This window comes from Stegastes partitus, unplaced genomic scaffold, assembly GCF_000690725.1.
Source record: "Stegastes partitus isolate 25-593 unplaced genomic scaffold, Stegastes_partitus-1.0.2 Scaffold879, whole genome shotgun sequence".
In the NCBI taxonomy this organism is placed as follows: Eukaryota; Metazoa; Chordata; class Actinopteri; family Pomacentridae; genus Stegastes; species Stegastes partitus.
This window is the reverse complement of record NW_007578610.1, coordinates 71,943-89,562: the sequence shown is the minus strand read 5'-3', so window position 1 is coordinate 89,562 and position 17,620 is coordinate 71,943. Positions and strand designations below refer to the sequence as shown.

Here is a 17,620-nt window from a genome sequence, read left to right as displayed (position 1 = left end):
CACACTTTGATGAAGGAGGGGAAAAAAACGCAACATCAACACAAATGTAAGCCAGGGTCATAACACCTACTCTTTGCAACTCTTGACTCATTACTACCTGATTATGATTCTCCACTGTATTTTCAACATGCTTTTATTGAAACATCTCCTGAGTCGTGAACCTGACAGCCAGTCAGGACAGCTGGTGAATGTGCACAGTTACAGAGGTGAAAATCAAAGTGATGAAGGTTAGTGCTAGATTTAGAACGTGAAGAAATGATCAAGACAGGCGAGGCAGCCAGAGGATAATTGCATTTAGCAGTGAAGACTGATACATGCAAACACACAACCAAAGGTAGAACATGTGCAAATGAGCAACAGCAGGATAAACAGTGTTACAGATACTGTATGTGTGCTTTAAACATGTCACGCTACAACTGAATGTGCAGACAGATGCACAACACTGTAGGGGAAAAAGCTTCCCTTCCTCCTACACAGCGGTGTTTCAGTCAGTAATGTTGATATTTTTGCAGTGATTTGTTGTGGGGATTTTTTTTAATTACACATGGTTTTACCCGCTAACATCCTCCTGGACATCAGTAGGATGTTGATTTCTCTGCTTGAGGTTTCAAAAGCTGTCAAGCATTGCTGGTGGTCGAAGGTGTTACAACTCATTCTGGTTAATGAGAGGCTTGTTTTGTAGTCTACCGTGACAATTACACAATTTGTAATCATATTTGTGTATCTCTTTTACTCCCAAACAATCTGTTGTATAATGTTCAAGCAAACCATAATGACATTTCTGTTTATCGAGGAGCAATTTTAAATTACCACCTGGTAACCAGAGAAATACAGCCTGGTGTAAGAAATACTATTATAATACCACAATGCCATTTAGAAATCACTGTTCTCGTTGATCATTATAGGACTCTTTGCATAGTTCAGACATTTAAGCCATTTCACACTCACATGTTTAGTGCAATCAGTTTGTCACAACAGGTGGTTCATATATATTTATATATATATACAGCGCACTCCATAATTATTAGCAGCCCTGGTTAAGATGTGTTCTTTAACTTCTAGTAAATTCTTTTTTTTTCTAAATAATATAGAACCACAAAAAAAAAAGGGGGGAAATTCAATCTTTAATTCAAGTGCATTTATTGAGTGTGAAAAAAATCCCACATTAAAAAATAATTCTTTTACATCAAATCATGTGTGCCACAATTATTAGCACCCTTGATGTTAATACTTTGTACAGCCCACTTTTGCCAACAATTCATCTGAGTTGAGTTGAAGGTTACATTTTTCTACAATCTTCAGTGTGAGAGTATGCTTCTACAATAAAAATTGAATTTATTTTAAGGCTTTTAGCACATCTTAACCAGGGGTGCCAATAGTTATGGAGGCGCTGTATATAACATTTGGTGCTCATTCGATCACCGGGTTCTGCATCCTCGCTGCTACACTGATGCTTCTTTAATATGTGTTCATGTTCACCTCAAGCTCTACCTCGTCACATGTGCAGAACCACGCCACCAAATGACAATAAAATCCAAATTAATAAAGTAGTAACTGATTAGAAGCCTGATGCAAGTGTCTCTCAACTAAGATTTGGGGGGAAATGTGTTCCACATCAAAAAATAACTTAAGCATTAATCCTCAAAGTGAGTCAAATCATTTCTGTCTGGGTCAAAGTGCTTTTGCCTTTTGTCACATAGATTTTGCAGTTTCCCATTTGAAAGCAGAAGTTTAATGGAGAGGAGAGCGACCAGGCAGCTCTTGTGGGTCAAAGGGCTCTGATGGAGGTTTTCAGTCTTTCATGGTCACTAAACTTCAACACAGGGTGACACAAGCGTTCTTTTTTTTTAGAAAAAAAACCAAAAAAAACCCTTTTTGTATGTGTTCTTTTCATAATACAATCGTAAAGAGACCTCAATAACAATTAAGTGTGAAGAAAATTATCTATACCTTGAGCAAAACTACTCATTAAGTTGTAATTTACTCTGCCAACACCTTTGTGCTAAAGCATGTAATGAAGCATAAGAAGACATAATTACTGATATAATGACGAACCTTATAAAAACGTAACAGTGCCATTTTTCCAGTGTGTTGAATCTTCTCAATTGTAGAAAATTTCTCTATCAATTCTTTCTCAGTCTTCTCCATCTTCCATCATTATTTTAATAATTGACTTCAAGGTTGTACTTACCAAAATAATGAAACTCTATTGAATCCAGCTTTGATATCGTAAGTACAGGCATCATTTTCAAATACCATTGTTGCTCCAAAACATGTATTAAATAGTAATTTCACTTCTGTAAATGACTCATATCCCACTGATTCTGTTTTTTCCTTTTCTTCTTTTCATTTTGACACTTTCCACTAGAGTATTTTTTATTTTTTTTGAACAGCAGACAGTTATATTTAAAATAATATATTAATACAACTCAAAAATTCAGCAGGGAGCACACAGTCGGCTGAGCAGCAACAAGACAAATGTCTGCCTTGTCAAACTGAAAGCTTTGAATTGTCGTCCTGCTGCTGAAGAGTTTTTCAATGAGCTGCTAATTGCCCTGCAGAGTCTTAGAGAAATGATCAAGATATATATTACACAGCACACGATATTCTGTTCAATTATATATTTTTCATAATCCATTCATGCTGTTTTTCTTCTTCTTCTTCTCTCTCTCTCTTTTTTTTTTTTTTTAGAAAGTGACTGCCAGCTTCTCACCAAACTGCCCAAAGTAAAATGTCTTCGCAACAAGAAGAGAGAAGGTATGGCAACATTTCTGTGTGTTTTTGTCTGTGTGAAAGTTTGCATTAGCATTTTTAACAGGTTCGTGTGTATAAATTTGCATGTGTAATTATGCACACTGCCTTTGTAGGTGTTTTAGTGTTATTTGTCAGTGGTATACCATACACACATGTGTGTGCGTCTGTGTGTTCAAAGGTTTTGTAATGTGTGTAAAGAATTTAAATTTGCCTGGTGTTAATGAAAACCCTCTGGCCTTTTCATCCCGCTGCCTAAACATCCCCATATATTCACGCACACACATACAGACAGACAGTGAGTGAAGTGAAATTGATTCATTCATCTCTGGCTACATATGGAGCTACAGAATTGAAATGACCTGAAGTGAATTGAAGTGACAGGAGCTGCTACTGAAATAGAGCTCAGAGAAGCAGACTATCATTAAAAAATGTCACTGAAAGGAAACTGTCTGCCACAATCCCAAACCAAACATACCTCAAATTCAAAAGAAAGACCACAAGCTAAAATTTGACTTCCTTTTTCAAAAATGCAAAAAAAAAAAAAAAGACCCCTGCAAAATTCATAACTAACTTGCCAAAATCACAAATGACAACCAGAGTTGAGTTAATACCTCAGTCACACTAAATATGGATGTTGTTCCTCATTTTAATGGTTAATACAGCCATGCGTCATGGCCATGCTTATCATTTTTCTATATAATCCATTTGGAGCTGCCTCCATGCTCTTAAATATAGAATGTAAATGAATGCAAAACGCAAATTAACATGACAGCTTAACAATGTGATAGGGTCATGAGCATTTTGGGAACTAAAAGCATGGTTAAGGGCCAGAAAAAGGTTTGAAAAGACGCATCTAATCCCACTGCGGATGATTCTGGACGCATGTACAGGAGTTTAAAGGAGTTGAGAGCGGTATTAAATGCTCAGGACTTGCAGAACATTTCATTATTCTTTGGAAAAACAGTGGAGGTGGCATGTTGGGGATGATTTTAAGTCATTGCTACAGAGTATTCCACATTTAGGAAGAATTATGAAGAAGTTTCACAGGATCTGCCGTTTTTTTTTTTTTGTTATTTTGGTTATTTTCTAAAATGAATCCAAGTTTAATGCACAGTAAAAGCAAGTGCCAGAAAAGTGAAAAACATGGCATATTTCTACATGTAAAGCAGCCTTTAAAAATGCGATAAAAAAAGTGAAATCAAGTTAAATTGCTTCACTAATTTAATTTAGTCAAGACAGACCAAACAGCCTAATTAAGATCTTGTTTTTCATTCCAGCTACCAAAACCTGTTTTTGTGTTTTTCCACTTTGCTAATTGACATTTGATTGAATAAATTCAGAACACAGCCAATTGCTTTGAGGTGACCTTGTTTGAACAATTACTGTACTTTAAACTTCCTGTTCGGCGGAAGAATGAAGCCAGTGCTGAAGTGTCTGAAACTCAAATGGCTACTTGAGGGTGACTCCAAAAGTGAGTCAGTCTCCATAAACCCTAACAGTGAAATGCCCAAATGTATAGCAAACATAAACATGTTGACAGCCTGGTACAAAACACATGTCTGGTCTGTACAGCTAATTCCTCTGTGCATGACAACTGTATGGGGAGGGAATTTCCCCAGAACTTACCGCTTTAACTGTATTAAGGCTTAAAGGTATGCATAGCTAATGGCATGGCTGCTCTGAGTGACAGGTGGCTACAGTCACAGGACAGTTTATGGCCTGGAGACACTAGCACGGCCTGCCTCAGCTTCACTCATGCTCCAGCTTGTTGCTCATTTTTGGATTAGCCAGGAATCAAGAGAAGTTAGGCACTGCCATCATGGCGACAGCTGGAGTTTCAAAACTGCCGTTCAGGGTGACGTCTCGGAGGATTTGTCAGTTTTTTTGTGCAATCTATGATGACTTCACAACCATCGTAGCAGAAGCTGTAGCAGACACAGGAGATGTTAGCTGACCACACGAGAGATGAGTTTGTGACAGAGGAGGGAGACAGTGGCAGCTACATGTGTTAGACAAAGAGTGCTATGTGATTCTGTCTTTGCCGGGAAGACTTTGAATAATATTTTCTGGATCATTAAAATTCCTGGTCAGAGCTTGTGAACTCCTTCCTGTTTAGCTTGACGTTGCCTAGCAGCACGAGTGACAGAAAATCTCAAGAAGTTTTACTGTTTAATTATGTATGTTTTCAAATTGATTAACATTGTGTAAATTCACAGCTAATATTTTTTTTTTGTTCAATTTGAATCTTTGTGCCAATTTGTGTCAATGTTTATCTTCTTGTGTCTACACAAGAGGCAGAGAGCAGTATGTTGGCAGAGCAGCAGAGCTTCACCTACACAGGATGTATTCAGGTTCACTGCCTGTATGGGGTATTGATAGTATTGATTAAAGGGCAGGTGATGTGTCAAAGCACGATTTGGGTCATGCTTATGGATGTAAGGTATTGTGCAGTCTGCATAGACCAGGGCTCGGCAACCTTCAACACTCAGAGTCATTTGGACCTGTTTCCCACAGACAAGAAAACAACGGGAGCCACAAAACCCTTTTGACATTTAAAATGCAGATAACACAGATAGCATATATCATTTTTACGTTAATGCTATGTATAAAAGCTGTAGTGTGCTGCGTTTATGAAATCAATGAACTGCTACAGAGAAAACGAAATTTTATTTCTGAATGCAACAAAAACATTTTGAAAAAAGAAGAGGTTGAAGGCTACTTTCAAATAAAACAGTGTCTATTTGAATCCTCCTTGTATATATGAAATAAAAAGCAGAAGTTCAATTTTCCACCTGCATCAACGTCAAAATGTCGTCTGGTTGTCCTGCTGACTGCAGCTGGGACCATCAATGGGAACAGCTCACGCAGCACCGCAGCTCGCTGAGGACAGTAACTGCACAATGATACGTGTTTTCACGTCAGAGTCTCCAAAACACCAGAAAAATCTCCATTAACACCAAAAGGAGTCGTTAGATTTGTCTCTAGTCACTTTTGACAAAAAAAAAAAGTCGCCAAGAGGATTTGGAAAGTTTCCAGATTTAGCGAAAAAGTCACCAAGTTGGCAACACTGTGCATGCCAGAGGGTATGACACATATTTGAGCGACAAAAAGTTAAACACACTTTATTTTAATGTTACAAGATCACCATAATCTTCAAATTCAGATTGCATTTTAAAAACTAACTAACTGAAAAAAATAAATAAATAAAATTAAATACTGATTATTTATTGTCCAAAGCCACAAGGAGCCGTAGCAGAGGTATGAAAGAGCCACATGCGGCTCCGGAGCCGCGGGTTGCCGACTCCTGGCATAGACGGATTAAACCAAAAGCGTATCTGTTCTATCAGCCTTCTTTGTGGACATGCCATTAGCACCAACGTCATCCAATGCAGTCATGTACAACTTATGGGTATTACCCATTACCTGCTATAAATAACAATAATTGGACCCTAGGAAGACTGACAGTCACTTTGCAGAAGCTGAATGTGAGCCAATTAAAGAATAAAATGATAATAAACAGCATATAGATCATAAGCACACTATGAAACAAAAATTACAAAAAAACAAGACAGCTAAAGCTCATCTCAGATGTAGTGTTAGCATCAAAAGTCCCATCTGGCCCTGCATTGCCCTTTTTTCCCCCATCATGTTTGACATGGATATAAAAAGCATGACAGCCCACTGCTACGATCTTTTGAAAGCGCTCCTTTTGAAAGCTGCATGTTCCACGTGAAATGTAAGATTTATTCACGGAACAGGAACTACGCTGTTAGAAACTGACAGCACTCTAATTACAGGAGTCTGTTAGTTCTGCTCATTCGTACAAGTAAACATCCACAATTACGACACCAACAGTCATTTATATACCACAGAAATACTGACATTTAAAACCATTTCAGATAATAGCCACTGTGAACGGTGCCCCTGAGTGTGAACACTCCTACAGCTTCACAATAACTCCTCTATCTGAGCATCATCTGTGGATGGTGCAGATTATGTTCTCACTATCAACTAACATCTGTACAGTTCCCCTGGAAAGTGACAGATTGAGACATTTTCAGACGTCTTATTGCCGCGTGAGATCAAAAGCATTCTCACAGGGAAAAACTAAAGTAGAAAACACTCAGACACCACTTTGAACATGCTTGTTGTTGCCTTGTTGAGAGCAGTTCCAGTTGACCTGAGATTACTGCATTAAAATGTCTGAATTATGAGTCTTCAGACCACTTAACTCCACTAATATCTCTCTGTTCTGCCTTTTTCTGCTCCTTCCTCTCTTCCTCCCTCTTCCTGCACGTCTCGTACTTTATTTTTCGTATATTTCATATTTTATCTTTCTAACTCAATTTGTTGTTCGTACTTTATAGCTGTTTTCACTCGCGCTCGCCCTCCTCTCCATCTCTCTCTGTAACAACAGGAATACTTGTCCTACATGCTGTCACTGAAGGATTTCATTATAGCACAGTCATGCTGATCACACACACACACACACACACACACACACAGAGGCAGGGTTCATCAGTTCGGCTAGTTAATAGTTTATAGCTTCAGGCTTTCTGACTTGATTGTCTTTTTAATGGCCATAAAAACACACCAGGCTGATACTGTATGTCTTCTCCGAAACACACACACATTTCGTCTTACACACTTGTGAGGACACTCGTCGACATAATGCATTGCTCAGCCCCTTAAAGTTACATTAACCTAAACCCAATGTAAAGGTTGTTTCAGATTACCCAAACCAAATTCTAAAGGGTGGAAGTTTTTGTAGTTCGTATCTATTTGTTTTGAACAGCCAATGTGCCAACGATACAGATGCCCTTGTTGGCTTATAAATGTACTGTGTGTGTGGAATGAGCCTGTTTATGTGCTTGTATTATGGCCCAGACTCAATTGAGCTCAAAACTTCCCAGAAACCTAAGTTCTTTGTCTTTTTTGCAAACTTTCACTTTGGCTCTTAAATGAGGAAAATAGCCTTGAAGCTAAAAAAAAAAAATCCATTCCTTCTGACATGTATAGAACAGCTAGTTAAAAGTAAGGCCTGGAATGCCTCGTCTGTAGACATGCCGTTAAAGGCATCAGTATGATTCATACAAAGTGCCCGATGAATTGTTAAACAATATCGACACCTTTCTAGCTTTGGAAGTAGGAGGGCTGTGCCCTGCAATTTTGGTAGTTTTCTGAAACGAACAATCCAACAATCACACCAATCAAGCCCACTTCATGCAGCGCAGAGAAAGTAAACAGGGTTTGAACTCCTCACTCAAAGTCTCCACTATCATTAGTCACACATTTCCTTAAAAGTCTGCAACCAAATACATCGACATAAATGCTTCTGTGGAGAGTGTGCACCATTATCCCCAACTGATCTATTCATTATGTCTGGCTTCTCTCCGTGATGCTTGGCTCTTCATGCCACCTTCAAGTGTTGCCATTCAGAACATCAGCTAGTTAATTTTAAGCATACACAGCCATTCAGGTCAATCAATAACCAGACGAAATGTCTTACTCCCTATGATTCTGTCTGGTATTCACAAACTTTAACCCACTGAGCCCCAAGCAATTTCTGGGTGCAAGTTAAAGTCCTATTAAAGTCCTCTTTCTAGAAGTAGAGCGAGCACAGAAATGTATTATGTGCAGTGTGACAAAGTTATAATGCCAAAAATGATGTATATAAAAAAAATGAAGTTGAATTTCTTTGATTTCTTTTTGTTTGTTTCCACTCAAGTTTTCTTTCTGCTCTGCGTACGCACAGCCTGCATTTCAGCCCAAAGGTTTCAGAATATTTGTCACTGTTGGTCACAGCTGAGTCCGTAGTTGGCTGATTCTTTTGTTTTATTTACAGAATTTGGTCAAATTATTATATGAGACTGAATCGAATAAAGGGATTTTGATAAAATAACTTTTTTTTTACGGTTTCTGGCTCTGATAAATGGTGCAATTTTGAGGATTTATGTAAAAACAAAAAAAATAACACACCTTTAAAACCTGCTGATTGGTTCTGGGCTTCAGAAGGTTAAAGATCAATAACACACCCAAACACACACCTTTCCTAGCGTTCTTTAGTGGTGTTGCATAGTTGACAGTAATATTAGGCATTCTCTTGCCCCTTACAACTAAACATGATACTAATCCTAACAGTGACTTTTTAAAATCTAAATCTTTTTATTGAGGTATTATTCAGGACTTTAAAAAAAGTGGAGTGTTGTTTAATTTTTCAGGCTGAGTGAGAAACAAGCATGAGTAAATAATACCAGCAGCTGCTCGCAACGCCAACACATAAACAGAGCAACAGTAAACACAAACGAAGCAAACAAAGCATATTTATGTAGTGTATAGATGCCTCCACATCAAGGACATGCAACGTGTGAGTAAACAGTGTGTAGTGATGGCTTGTTGCAACTGATAACTAAGCATTCATTGCATTTACGTCTGGCTAGATTTAGTTTCCGATGTGAATGTTGAAGTGAGTATCTGATTTTCTCAAGTTTTTTGCCAAACATGTTGACGTGGAAAATTGCTGTTACTGTATAAGTAAAAAAAACACAAAGACACGTTGCTGGGTTGTTGGTAAATTTAATATTGTATAGGATATGGAGAATAACAGAGTTTGTCTAGTTTCTCAAAGGAGAAACACAAGCAGCTTTTACAGTGAACAGAAAACTTTTTTTTCAGTATACATCATTTTGTACAAGTTTTATCCCATGATCAGTTTTCCTTACCGTGTAAGAAAAGCTGTTTCCAATGTTCCAACTTTCTAGAATGTAAACCAACAACATGCAGAATATTGTGACTGTTAATCGTACCTTCTTCTAGGATGAGCCCAAACAGAGAAATTAGAGGATTTAGTTTAATACCTGGTTTGAAACACCTCTGTTCAGTCGTTGTTCAGGCTGGGGCATGACCCTAACTTTAACCCTTTAAACCCTGTCTTAATCCTCTACAAGTTGTGAGAACCCACCAAAATGTCATCACTACAGTGATTTTGAACTAAAAATTCAAGCACACAAACACAGACACACACACACACACACAAACACACACACAGCTGGTAGGTGCAGACAGTTAAGAGTTATCGATGTAGATTAACACTCTCTCCTCTGTGCAAAGTCAGCCTGCCCTGCATTGTGTGTGTGTGTGTGTGTGTGTATTAGTAAATGAGCGTCCACCTCCATCAGTGTGTGCTTGAATCCGTGTGTGTCTACACGTGCATGGGTCCAGTTTATGTGTGTGTGTGTGTCTATGTGTGTGTGTCCATCCATCCAGAAAATAAAGCCTTATTGAGGATGAAATGGGATTTTTAATTGGCTGAGCCTCGGCCTAACGGCGCCGTGTGAAACTTCACGGCCCCTCGTACAATGTCACCGACACACACACTCACAATGGACCCACGCACAGTCATGGTAACTCACACACAATATGACACACACACACACACACACACCCTCGCACATGTGTACACACTTATTGAAAAGAGCAAGCACTCCCACACACACACTATGTCTCCATGTCAGGGAGTATTGATTAGACCATTTAGTCCAAATAGAAGAGAACACTGGCCCCCATCAGGGAGACCTCCCTAACAGGCTCATTTACACACAAACACACACTCGCCGTCTCTCTCTTCCTTACTAAAACACAACTGCAATCAGCCGACGCACACATTTGCTTTCCTCGACACGACCCACGACTTCTTCGCTTTTCTCTCCCTCCTCTTTAAGAGTGGACACACATAGACACACACATGCAGAGTGTGATGCGCCTGTTAAAAGGTTGTGTCCATGTCTGACAGGACCTCTAAGAGCCCTGCATCGATTTTCCCCTGTGCTGACTGACTGCTAGAGCGAGCGAGCTACAGTGAGAAAGAAGGAGAAAGGGAGAGAGTGGACGTCAATAAACAGAGCAAGGCACTAATACTGCCAAGGTTAAGGGTTCCGTCCTCACCAATACTAAAAAAAATATATGTTTTCCTTTATTTCCTACTGCGGCTTTGACTGGAGGTATGTGTGTGTTTGTAGGAGGACGATGGAGGTTGTGTGTGTTTAACTGATAGTCACAGCTTGTGAGCGTGAAACTTGAATATATACTGTCTTATCCGATCTGCCGCCCTGAAAAGAATCAATTTCAGCAGGCAAAGTGGAGGATTTCAATTTAGCAGAAAGAAGCCCTGACGGCTGTGAGGCTTTATGTTCAATATCAACTGCATCCAAGCGCGTGTGTATAACGTTTGGAAGTTAACGTATGTATGAACACACACGGTGTACGAGGAATAAATACTCCCTGGGAAAGTTACCAATGTGAATCGGGACTGCTTGTCAGAGTTCACTCGATTCAGACATCATCACACTGCTGTGGTGGTAGATTGTTTCCATACATATGGGCCAGCAGGGACCTCCCTCATCACCTAGAAGGCTCAGTGGGCACGTTTTCATCCATTCTGATCATTGAAAGACAACCCTGAAAACATTGATCACCTCTTCCAGTTATCCCAGTGCATGTAAAACATCCAGTGGAATCATTATCCCATAAACATACAAAACATTTGTTGTGTCTTTTAAAGGTCCCATATGGTGAAAATCCATTCTGCTTGTGTTTTGTGGTTGTTATAAAGTTGGAGTTGTAAAATAAAAGCTGTTAAAAATGAGGATGTTTACTACTGCCATTCCTTAACCCCCCAAAAAACTAGTTAGCCTCCCAGCTTTACAAGCCAGTTAGAATTCGATTAGCTCAAACTGGGATTGACAGCGTGTTCTTCCTGAAGGATGTGAGAACAGCAGCAGCTAATTGGCTTTCAGGAAAAAAACAACCCATTTAGAAGAGCCCTAAACCCAGGAGTTACACAGTCATGGTGAGCTGAACCATCTCAGTAGTGTGAGACCTGGATTCATTTGCAGAAAAAGCAACAATGTGGGACCTTTGACCAAACCATGATCCTTTTTTTTAATATCTCAGCAGGTTTTGTTGTCTAAACTGAACCAAACAAAAGCAAAACTCAAAAGGTAACAACTTAAAATAGAATATTATAAGAATGGGTGCAGAGGGGACTCAAACTCAAGCCCTCCAGGTGAAAATTCACTGCAATCCTATTCATATATTTGGTTGTAAAAGATGTTTTTAATATTATATTATACCACAAATATTAGGGTTTTTTTTTGTCTACTTATCAAGAGGAGGATGCTACAGCAAACAAAAATGATCTTAATGTGTTTTTTTGTGTCTCAGGTTAAACAAATTACACACTGGATTATGAATTTACCAGTTATATGTGACTCTTGTACACAATATTTCTATTGATTATTTCTTCGGTTTATCAGAAACGTTCCATTTGCCTTGTTAGTGTCAGTGATATGATTGAACTGTTTCTGAGGACTTTTAGGCTGAAACGTGTGGTTATAAGCTTAAACAGTTCAGTTAAACATGTGTGTCTGTGTGTAAATATGTATGAAGCTTTGTAAAGGCAGCTTGTTTGTGTGTCAGGTCTGATCAGGTCCAGAGTGCGGGGTGCTGATGCTGCGAGGGCCAGAGTGCTCACCTTCCTGGACAGCCACTGTGAGGTCAACAAGGACTGGCTGCCCCCGCTCCTGCAGAGGATCAAACAGGTAGAACACCACTCAACTATCATCAACAAACAGAACGACAACAAGTGTGTGAGACTCTTCTAATCCTAATTCACAATCCTCTTACCCATCACGTCTCAAATTTTGAAGAGAAATGTTTCTAAGAGATGCACATGTATGAGGTGTTTCAGAAAGGTTCCAGGACTGGTGTCACAAAAATATATTTCAAACCCAAATTATGAGTTTTCCCTTCAGACGATCAACCAGCACGTCTACAAAGAGATCCTGCAGCGTTTGCTTCGTTCAATGCACCAGAACAAGCGAGAGTTGTGGCAGAACAAGTCGTGGCTGCTTCACCATGACAACGCGCCTGCTCACAATGCCCTGAACATCCCACAGTTCCTGACTGAGAAGATCATCGCCGTGCTGGAGCAACCTCCCTACTCACCCCACCTGGCTCCGTGGGATTTTTTCCTCTTCCCCAAGCTCAAGGGGGTCATCAAGGGGACCCGCTTTGAAGACGTGGATGACATCAGGATGGCTGTGACGATGGAGCTGTAGAGGATCCTGGAGTGAATGGTGGCGTGGCAGAGAAGGCTGGGGAAATGTGTTAGACTCCAGGGGGATCACTTGGAAGCGGAAAACTTGTAGTTTGTAGTTTGAATTTGAAAGATATCTTTAGTGACACCAGTCCTGGAACTTTTCTGACACACCTTGTATGTGAAGGGGATCATGAGCACCAACAACTTCAAGGTCTGTCTTAAAAAATCCGGAGCTCTTTAGTGCACCACGAAAAGTCTTTGTGTGTTTCTGTGTGTGTGTGATGACTCCAGTGGTTGAGGTGAAATCGCACCATGAGAGAAAATAGCTGTCGGTCTGATTGCCTCTCATTAAGAAATAAGTGCTGCACTCTCTCCTTCACCCCACTCACCCGTCTGCTCTCCTCTGTTTGTGTCTCTCCTCTTCCTCCTCCTCCTCCTCATCTTCATCTTCATCTTCTCTCTTGTCACCCCTATTGTCTCCTCTCACCTCCTCTTCTTCATTCTCCTCTGTCCTGACCTCCTCTGTCACTTGTTACCACTTCATCCACCCTGTTATCACCTTGTCTCCTTTTTGTGGCTCTCCTCTAACCTTTTCTTTAGCCTTCTTCTCCTACACCCTCTTCCCTTGTCTCCTTTTCTGCCCTGTCATTAGACCACCATTTCTCCTCCTTTCTTCTCTCGCGTCCTTTACTTTTACTCTGTCACCTTTCCTGACTCCTCTCCTCACTTCCTCTGATTGCCTGTCACGTTCTTGTCTTGTCTCCTGCTTCCCCTTGTCTGGCACCTCTTCACTTGTCTTGCATTTATTCTCTTTTTTTTACCCCCCTTTCCCCTTTTGTCTGTTTGCACTCAACTCCAGCAATCTTTGATCTTGATCTTTTCTTTTCTTAATCCACCTCTTCCTCGTCAGCCTTCTCACCTTATACACTCTACTTCTGCACTTTTCTCTTTACATCTGCCCTTCCTTTCCCCTCTCTTCCCATCTCCTCTCCTCCCCTACCTTTTCTTAAAACCTCACCCCACCCTTTTTTCTTCCATCGTCTTTTCCGACCTCTCTCATCTCACACATTCTGCCCTCTCCTTTCCTCATCTCTTAATTTTCGCACTCGTCTTCTGCTTCTCCAATTTACCAAGTCAACTGTTCTTCTGCTGATATTAAAGACCTTTGATCTCAATCCGTAGAGCAGTGATCAATAAGTAAATCCACCAGAGAGTCTGTCTGCTCTGTTTTCGCTGCTATACCAACATCATCCATATTCATACTCACGGGTTGAGTGTGTTTTCATGCACGAGAGTCATCCGTCACTGTCTGTCCAGTCACTTTATAGTCATATATTAAGATTTAAACGTATGAGGTATTGATCCAGGTTAACACACACACACAGGCAAAACTCCAGACCACCATAAAATCCTATTCCCCTAAAAATAATTGTCTGTCTCACTGATATAGTGAGCTGAAGTCTTGCCTGACTTTCAGGTCATCATCTGTTCTACTAGCTTTCATTGCTTCGTGTGTTTTATCACACGGGGTTTCTTTCATTTAACCCAGCGGTTTTCAAACTTTTTCTGTCACGTCTCCCTTCAGAAGCAGAAAATAGTCGATGCCAAAAAGAAACTAAGACCGCTGGGATTTGTCGCCGTTGAATGAACAAAACCTTTCACCAGCCATGCCAAGTAGTTATTGTGTGGTCATTTTATTGTCAGGGCGCTGATTCAGAATAAGAAAAAATCTGCAGCATTCTCATTTGAATAAATACCAATTTCCCTGTTCTTTACCAATAATTGGTTCAGTTCAGTTGTGACTCAACCCATATCCATCACATTAAAGTTTAGCATTTCTTCTTCTTATACTCGTTGGTAGATGATTACACATCAATTGTCAGGCTCCGGCCAGTCTTAAACTTTTTAAAGGGTCCCCTATAGTCCACTTAACAGGAATTTCACTCAAGTAGAGTTGCACACTTCACCGATACTAGAAAAGTACTGGAATACTTTGCCACTATAAATGTTACTAAAGTGTGTTTTACTAGTACCAATACGTTTATTCATCAATTTCATTAAGAGAAGCATTTTTAATGATTTTGGTCCATCTGCAACAGTGTGTGTTTGCAGTTGCCAACACATCCACCTTAGTGGAGCATCTAAAGCTGACAGACAGGACAAAGAGTCCAAAAAATGGCAGGTTAACGAATGTGATACATAACTTAAAACTGAAATATGTGACACCAACAGGGTCTGACGAGGCAATTTAGGACTAATAACGGTTTAATTAGGTTTTTGTCTTTTTAGCTAACTTACATCTCCAAATGCTAACTCAGCATTTACACTGGTAATGTTAGCTCGCATTGCTGCGAGTTGCTAAAAATCACACATGTGTAGATCAGCAACAGCAGTTATCAAAGGTCAAGTGAATTCCTACAGAAAGATTGAAAGTGAGGGTTAAAACATGAACTGAAGTACTGCTGTGCTTTTCTCTGCAAGGATTTAACTGCAGCAGTGACTTGCGAATTTGGAGAGGTGTAAACATGTAAAGAGTTCATGTTAATGAAGAGTTCCTGTAGTTCTGGTTGGATATGGATATGCTTTACCTGTCCAGTAAACACAACTCCAGCCTCCCACCCTCCTCCCTCACCAACTGCCTATCTGAAATAAACTTCTGGTTCACCTCTAACCTTCTTAGACTAAACAGTGACAACACAGAGATTCCTCTCATTGGCACAGAGTCTGCACAATCCAACAGTGACAGTTTTTCCTTCTCCATTGACGGCTCCTCAGTTTCTCCTCCCTTCAGGTTAAGAGTCTGGGTGTCATCCTCAGTTCCTTACTTTCCTTCCCATCTCACATCAATAACATCACCCAGTCTGCATATTTCCACCTCCACAACATCAATCGTCCCTCCCTCACCCCTCCATACTGCTTCTATCCTTGTCCACAGCCTCGTCACTTCCCACATTGACTTTTGTAATTCTCTCCTTTTTGGTCTCCCTCAAAAATCCGTCCATAAAATTGAACTGGTACAGAGCTCAGCTGCTTGCATCACCCCCCGTCCTACAGCAGCTTCACTGGCTCTCTGTCAAATCCAGAATCAAATTCAAAATCCTCCTGTATACATTCAAGGCCATCCACAACCTCGCCCTTCCCTATCTGTCTGATCTCCTTCACATCGTCTCTTCCACCCGCTCTCTCAGATCCTCATCTTCCATCCATCTCACAGTGCTCTCCTCCCGCCTCAGCAACTCTGGAACTCACTCCCACTGGACATCCGTAAAGTTTGAGTCTCTCCCTTTCTTCAAATCTAGACTCAAAACTCACCTGTTCAAAACTGTTTATTCTTTGTAACGCCTTTTTTATGTACGTATAGTGTTGAAGAAATTTTACCCATAGTCCTCATGTGAAGTTTGCTGTAGTGTAGTGGGTGTTCATTATACAGTGGGCTTAGCAACACAGAGCAAGAGTCTGTGATGGTAAACCGACCCTCAACATTTGCAGTGTTACACCGTTCATAGGGAATGTCAGAGGGTAGGGAGGGCCTGTATGCAAATACCATAGTGAATAGTGGTTAGTTAGTATGCAGTTGCTAATTAATGACAGGAGGCAAGAGAACAATGAACAAAAGGTGGTGGAATTGGGGGTCTGTGACAGGAGGTAGGAGAACATATGACGAAAGGTGATGGAATCAAAGGGTCTGGTGACAATCAAAAGAAAAGAGAACGTTCTTCATCATCATCAAAATAAAAGAGAATGACGTTCTTCATCATCATCAAAGTGAAAGAGAATGACTGTCTTCATCAATAGTTTTTATCTGTTCTGTTGTATCAAGAAAGGCACTTACAAATAAAATGTATTATTATTATTTTTATTATGAAAATGTATGAACACATGATGGTAGAATAATTCATTATTCTGGTGTGTTATGGCTTTATATACTCCATTGCTTTGCATTGACGTTGCCAAAGGCTTTTCGTTTTTTTCCTTTTTAAATAATAAAAGAGCAACACATTTTAGGTTTGCTGTGATGCTGTATGTTATTCCATTATTTCATTTTCTGTGGTGTTGTTTCAGTATTAATATACATATCTTTAGGCAGGTATCACATAAAGTCAGAGTTTTGGTATTATGAGACTATACCCAATTCTGTGAGGTTCTGTGTGGACATCCACATGCAGCACCAGCTCCCCTACGACTCTGTTAGAACTCTTCAACGCTGTAATACTTCTCTGTTACACAATGGCAAGGTGTAATATTGGATTCGTTCAGTCACATGTGTTTGAACCTGAAACCAATTCTGGAGAAGAATAATGATTCAGAGAGTTTCACCCTGCAAGTTGACATGATTGATTCTTTAGGCTTGTTATGTATGAAACCCTGGAGTTCTGAATCCATGTTCCCTAAGACTGTCACCTGTACACTCACAGTTTCACTCACAGCATTGGCATTGGCTGTTTGTTTTGCTCATGATGTGTTTTCAAGCATTAAAAAAAATACCCCATAGACATGTTAACAAGGGAAAAAGACTCGATTTCCGTTTGAGGAGGTCTTCAAGAAAGTACAGGGGTGATATTTTTAGCGTTTTAAAAGTAAAGTACGGTAAAAGGAAAGAAACGTAATTGCAGCAGCAGAGAAGCAGCAGCTGCAGGTGTAGACGGAGAGCTATCTGTGAGCCAGAACTGCAGCGAACACCAGCACTGCCATTATACGATACTAAAAGATCCAAAGATAAAATGTTGTAAAAGTGCAGTAAAGCTGGAGTTCTTTTTATTTTTGAAT

The 17,620-nt window shown here is 40.0% G+C and overlaps 1 protein-coding gene across 1 annotated transcript in view; it reads left to right on the top strand.

Annotated features, from left to right (window-relative positions):
• LOC103365833 (polypeptide N-acetylgalactosaminyltransferase 14-like) overlaps positions 1 to 17,620 on the top strand; it is a 159,392-nt gene that overhangs the window by 101,410 nt on the left and 40,362 nt on the right. Inside the window, exons 5-6 of the mRNA XM_008293382.1 lie at positions 2,692 to 2,757; positions 12,232 to 12,353. Of these exons, the coding sequence (XP_008291604.1) occupies positions 2,692 to 2,757; positions 12,232 to 12,353 (188 nt within the window). The remainder of the gene's footprint in view (positions 1 to 2,691; positions 2,758 to 12,231; positions 12,354 to 17,620) is intronic.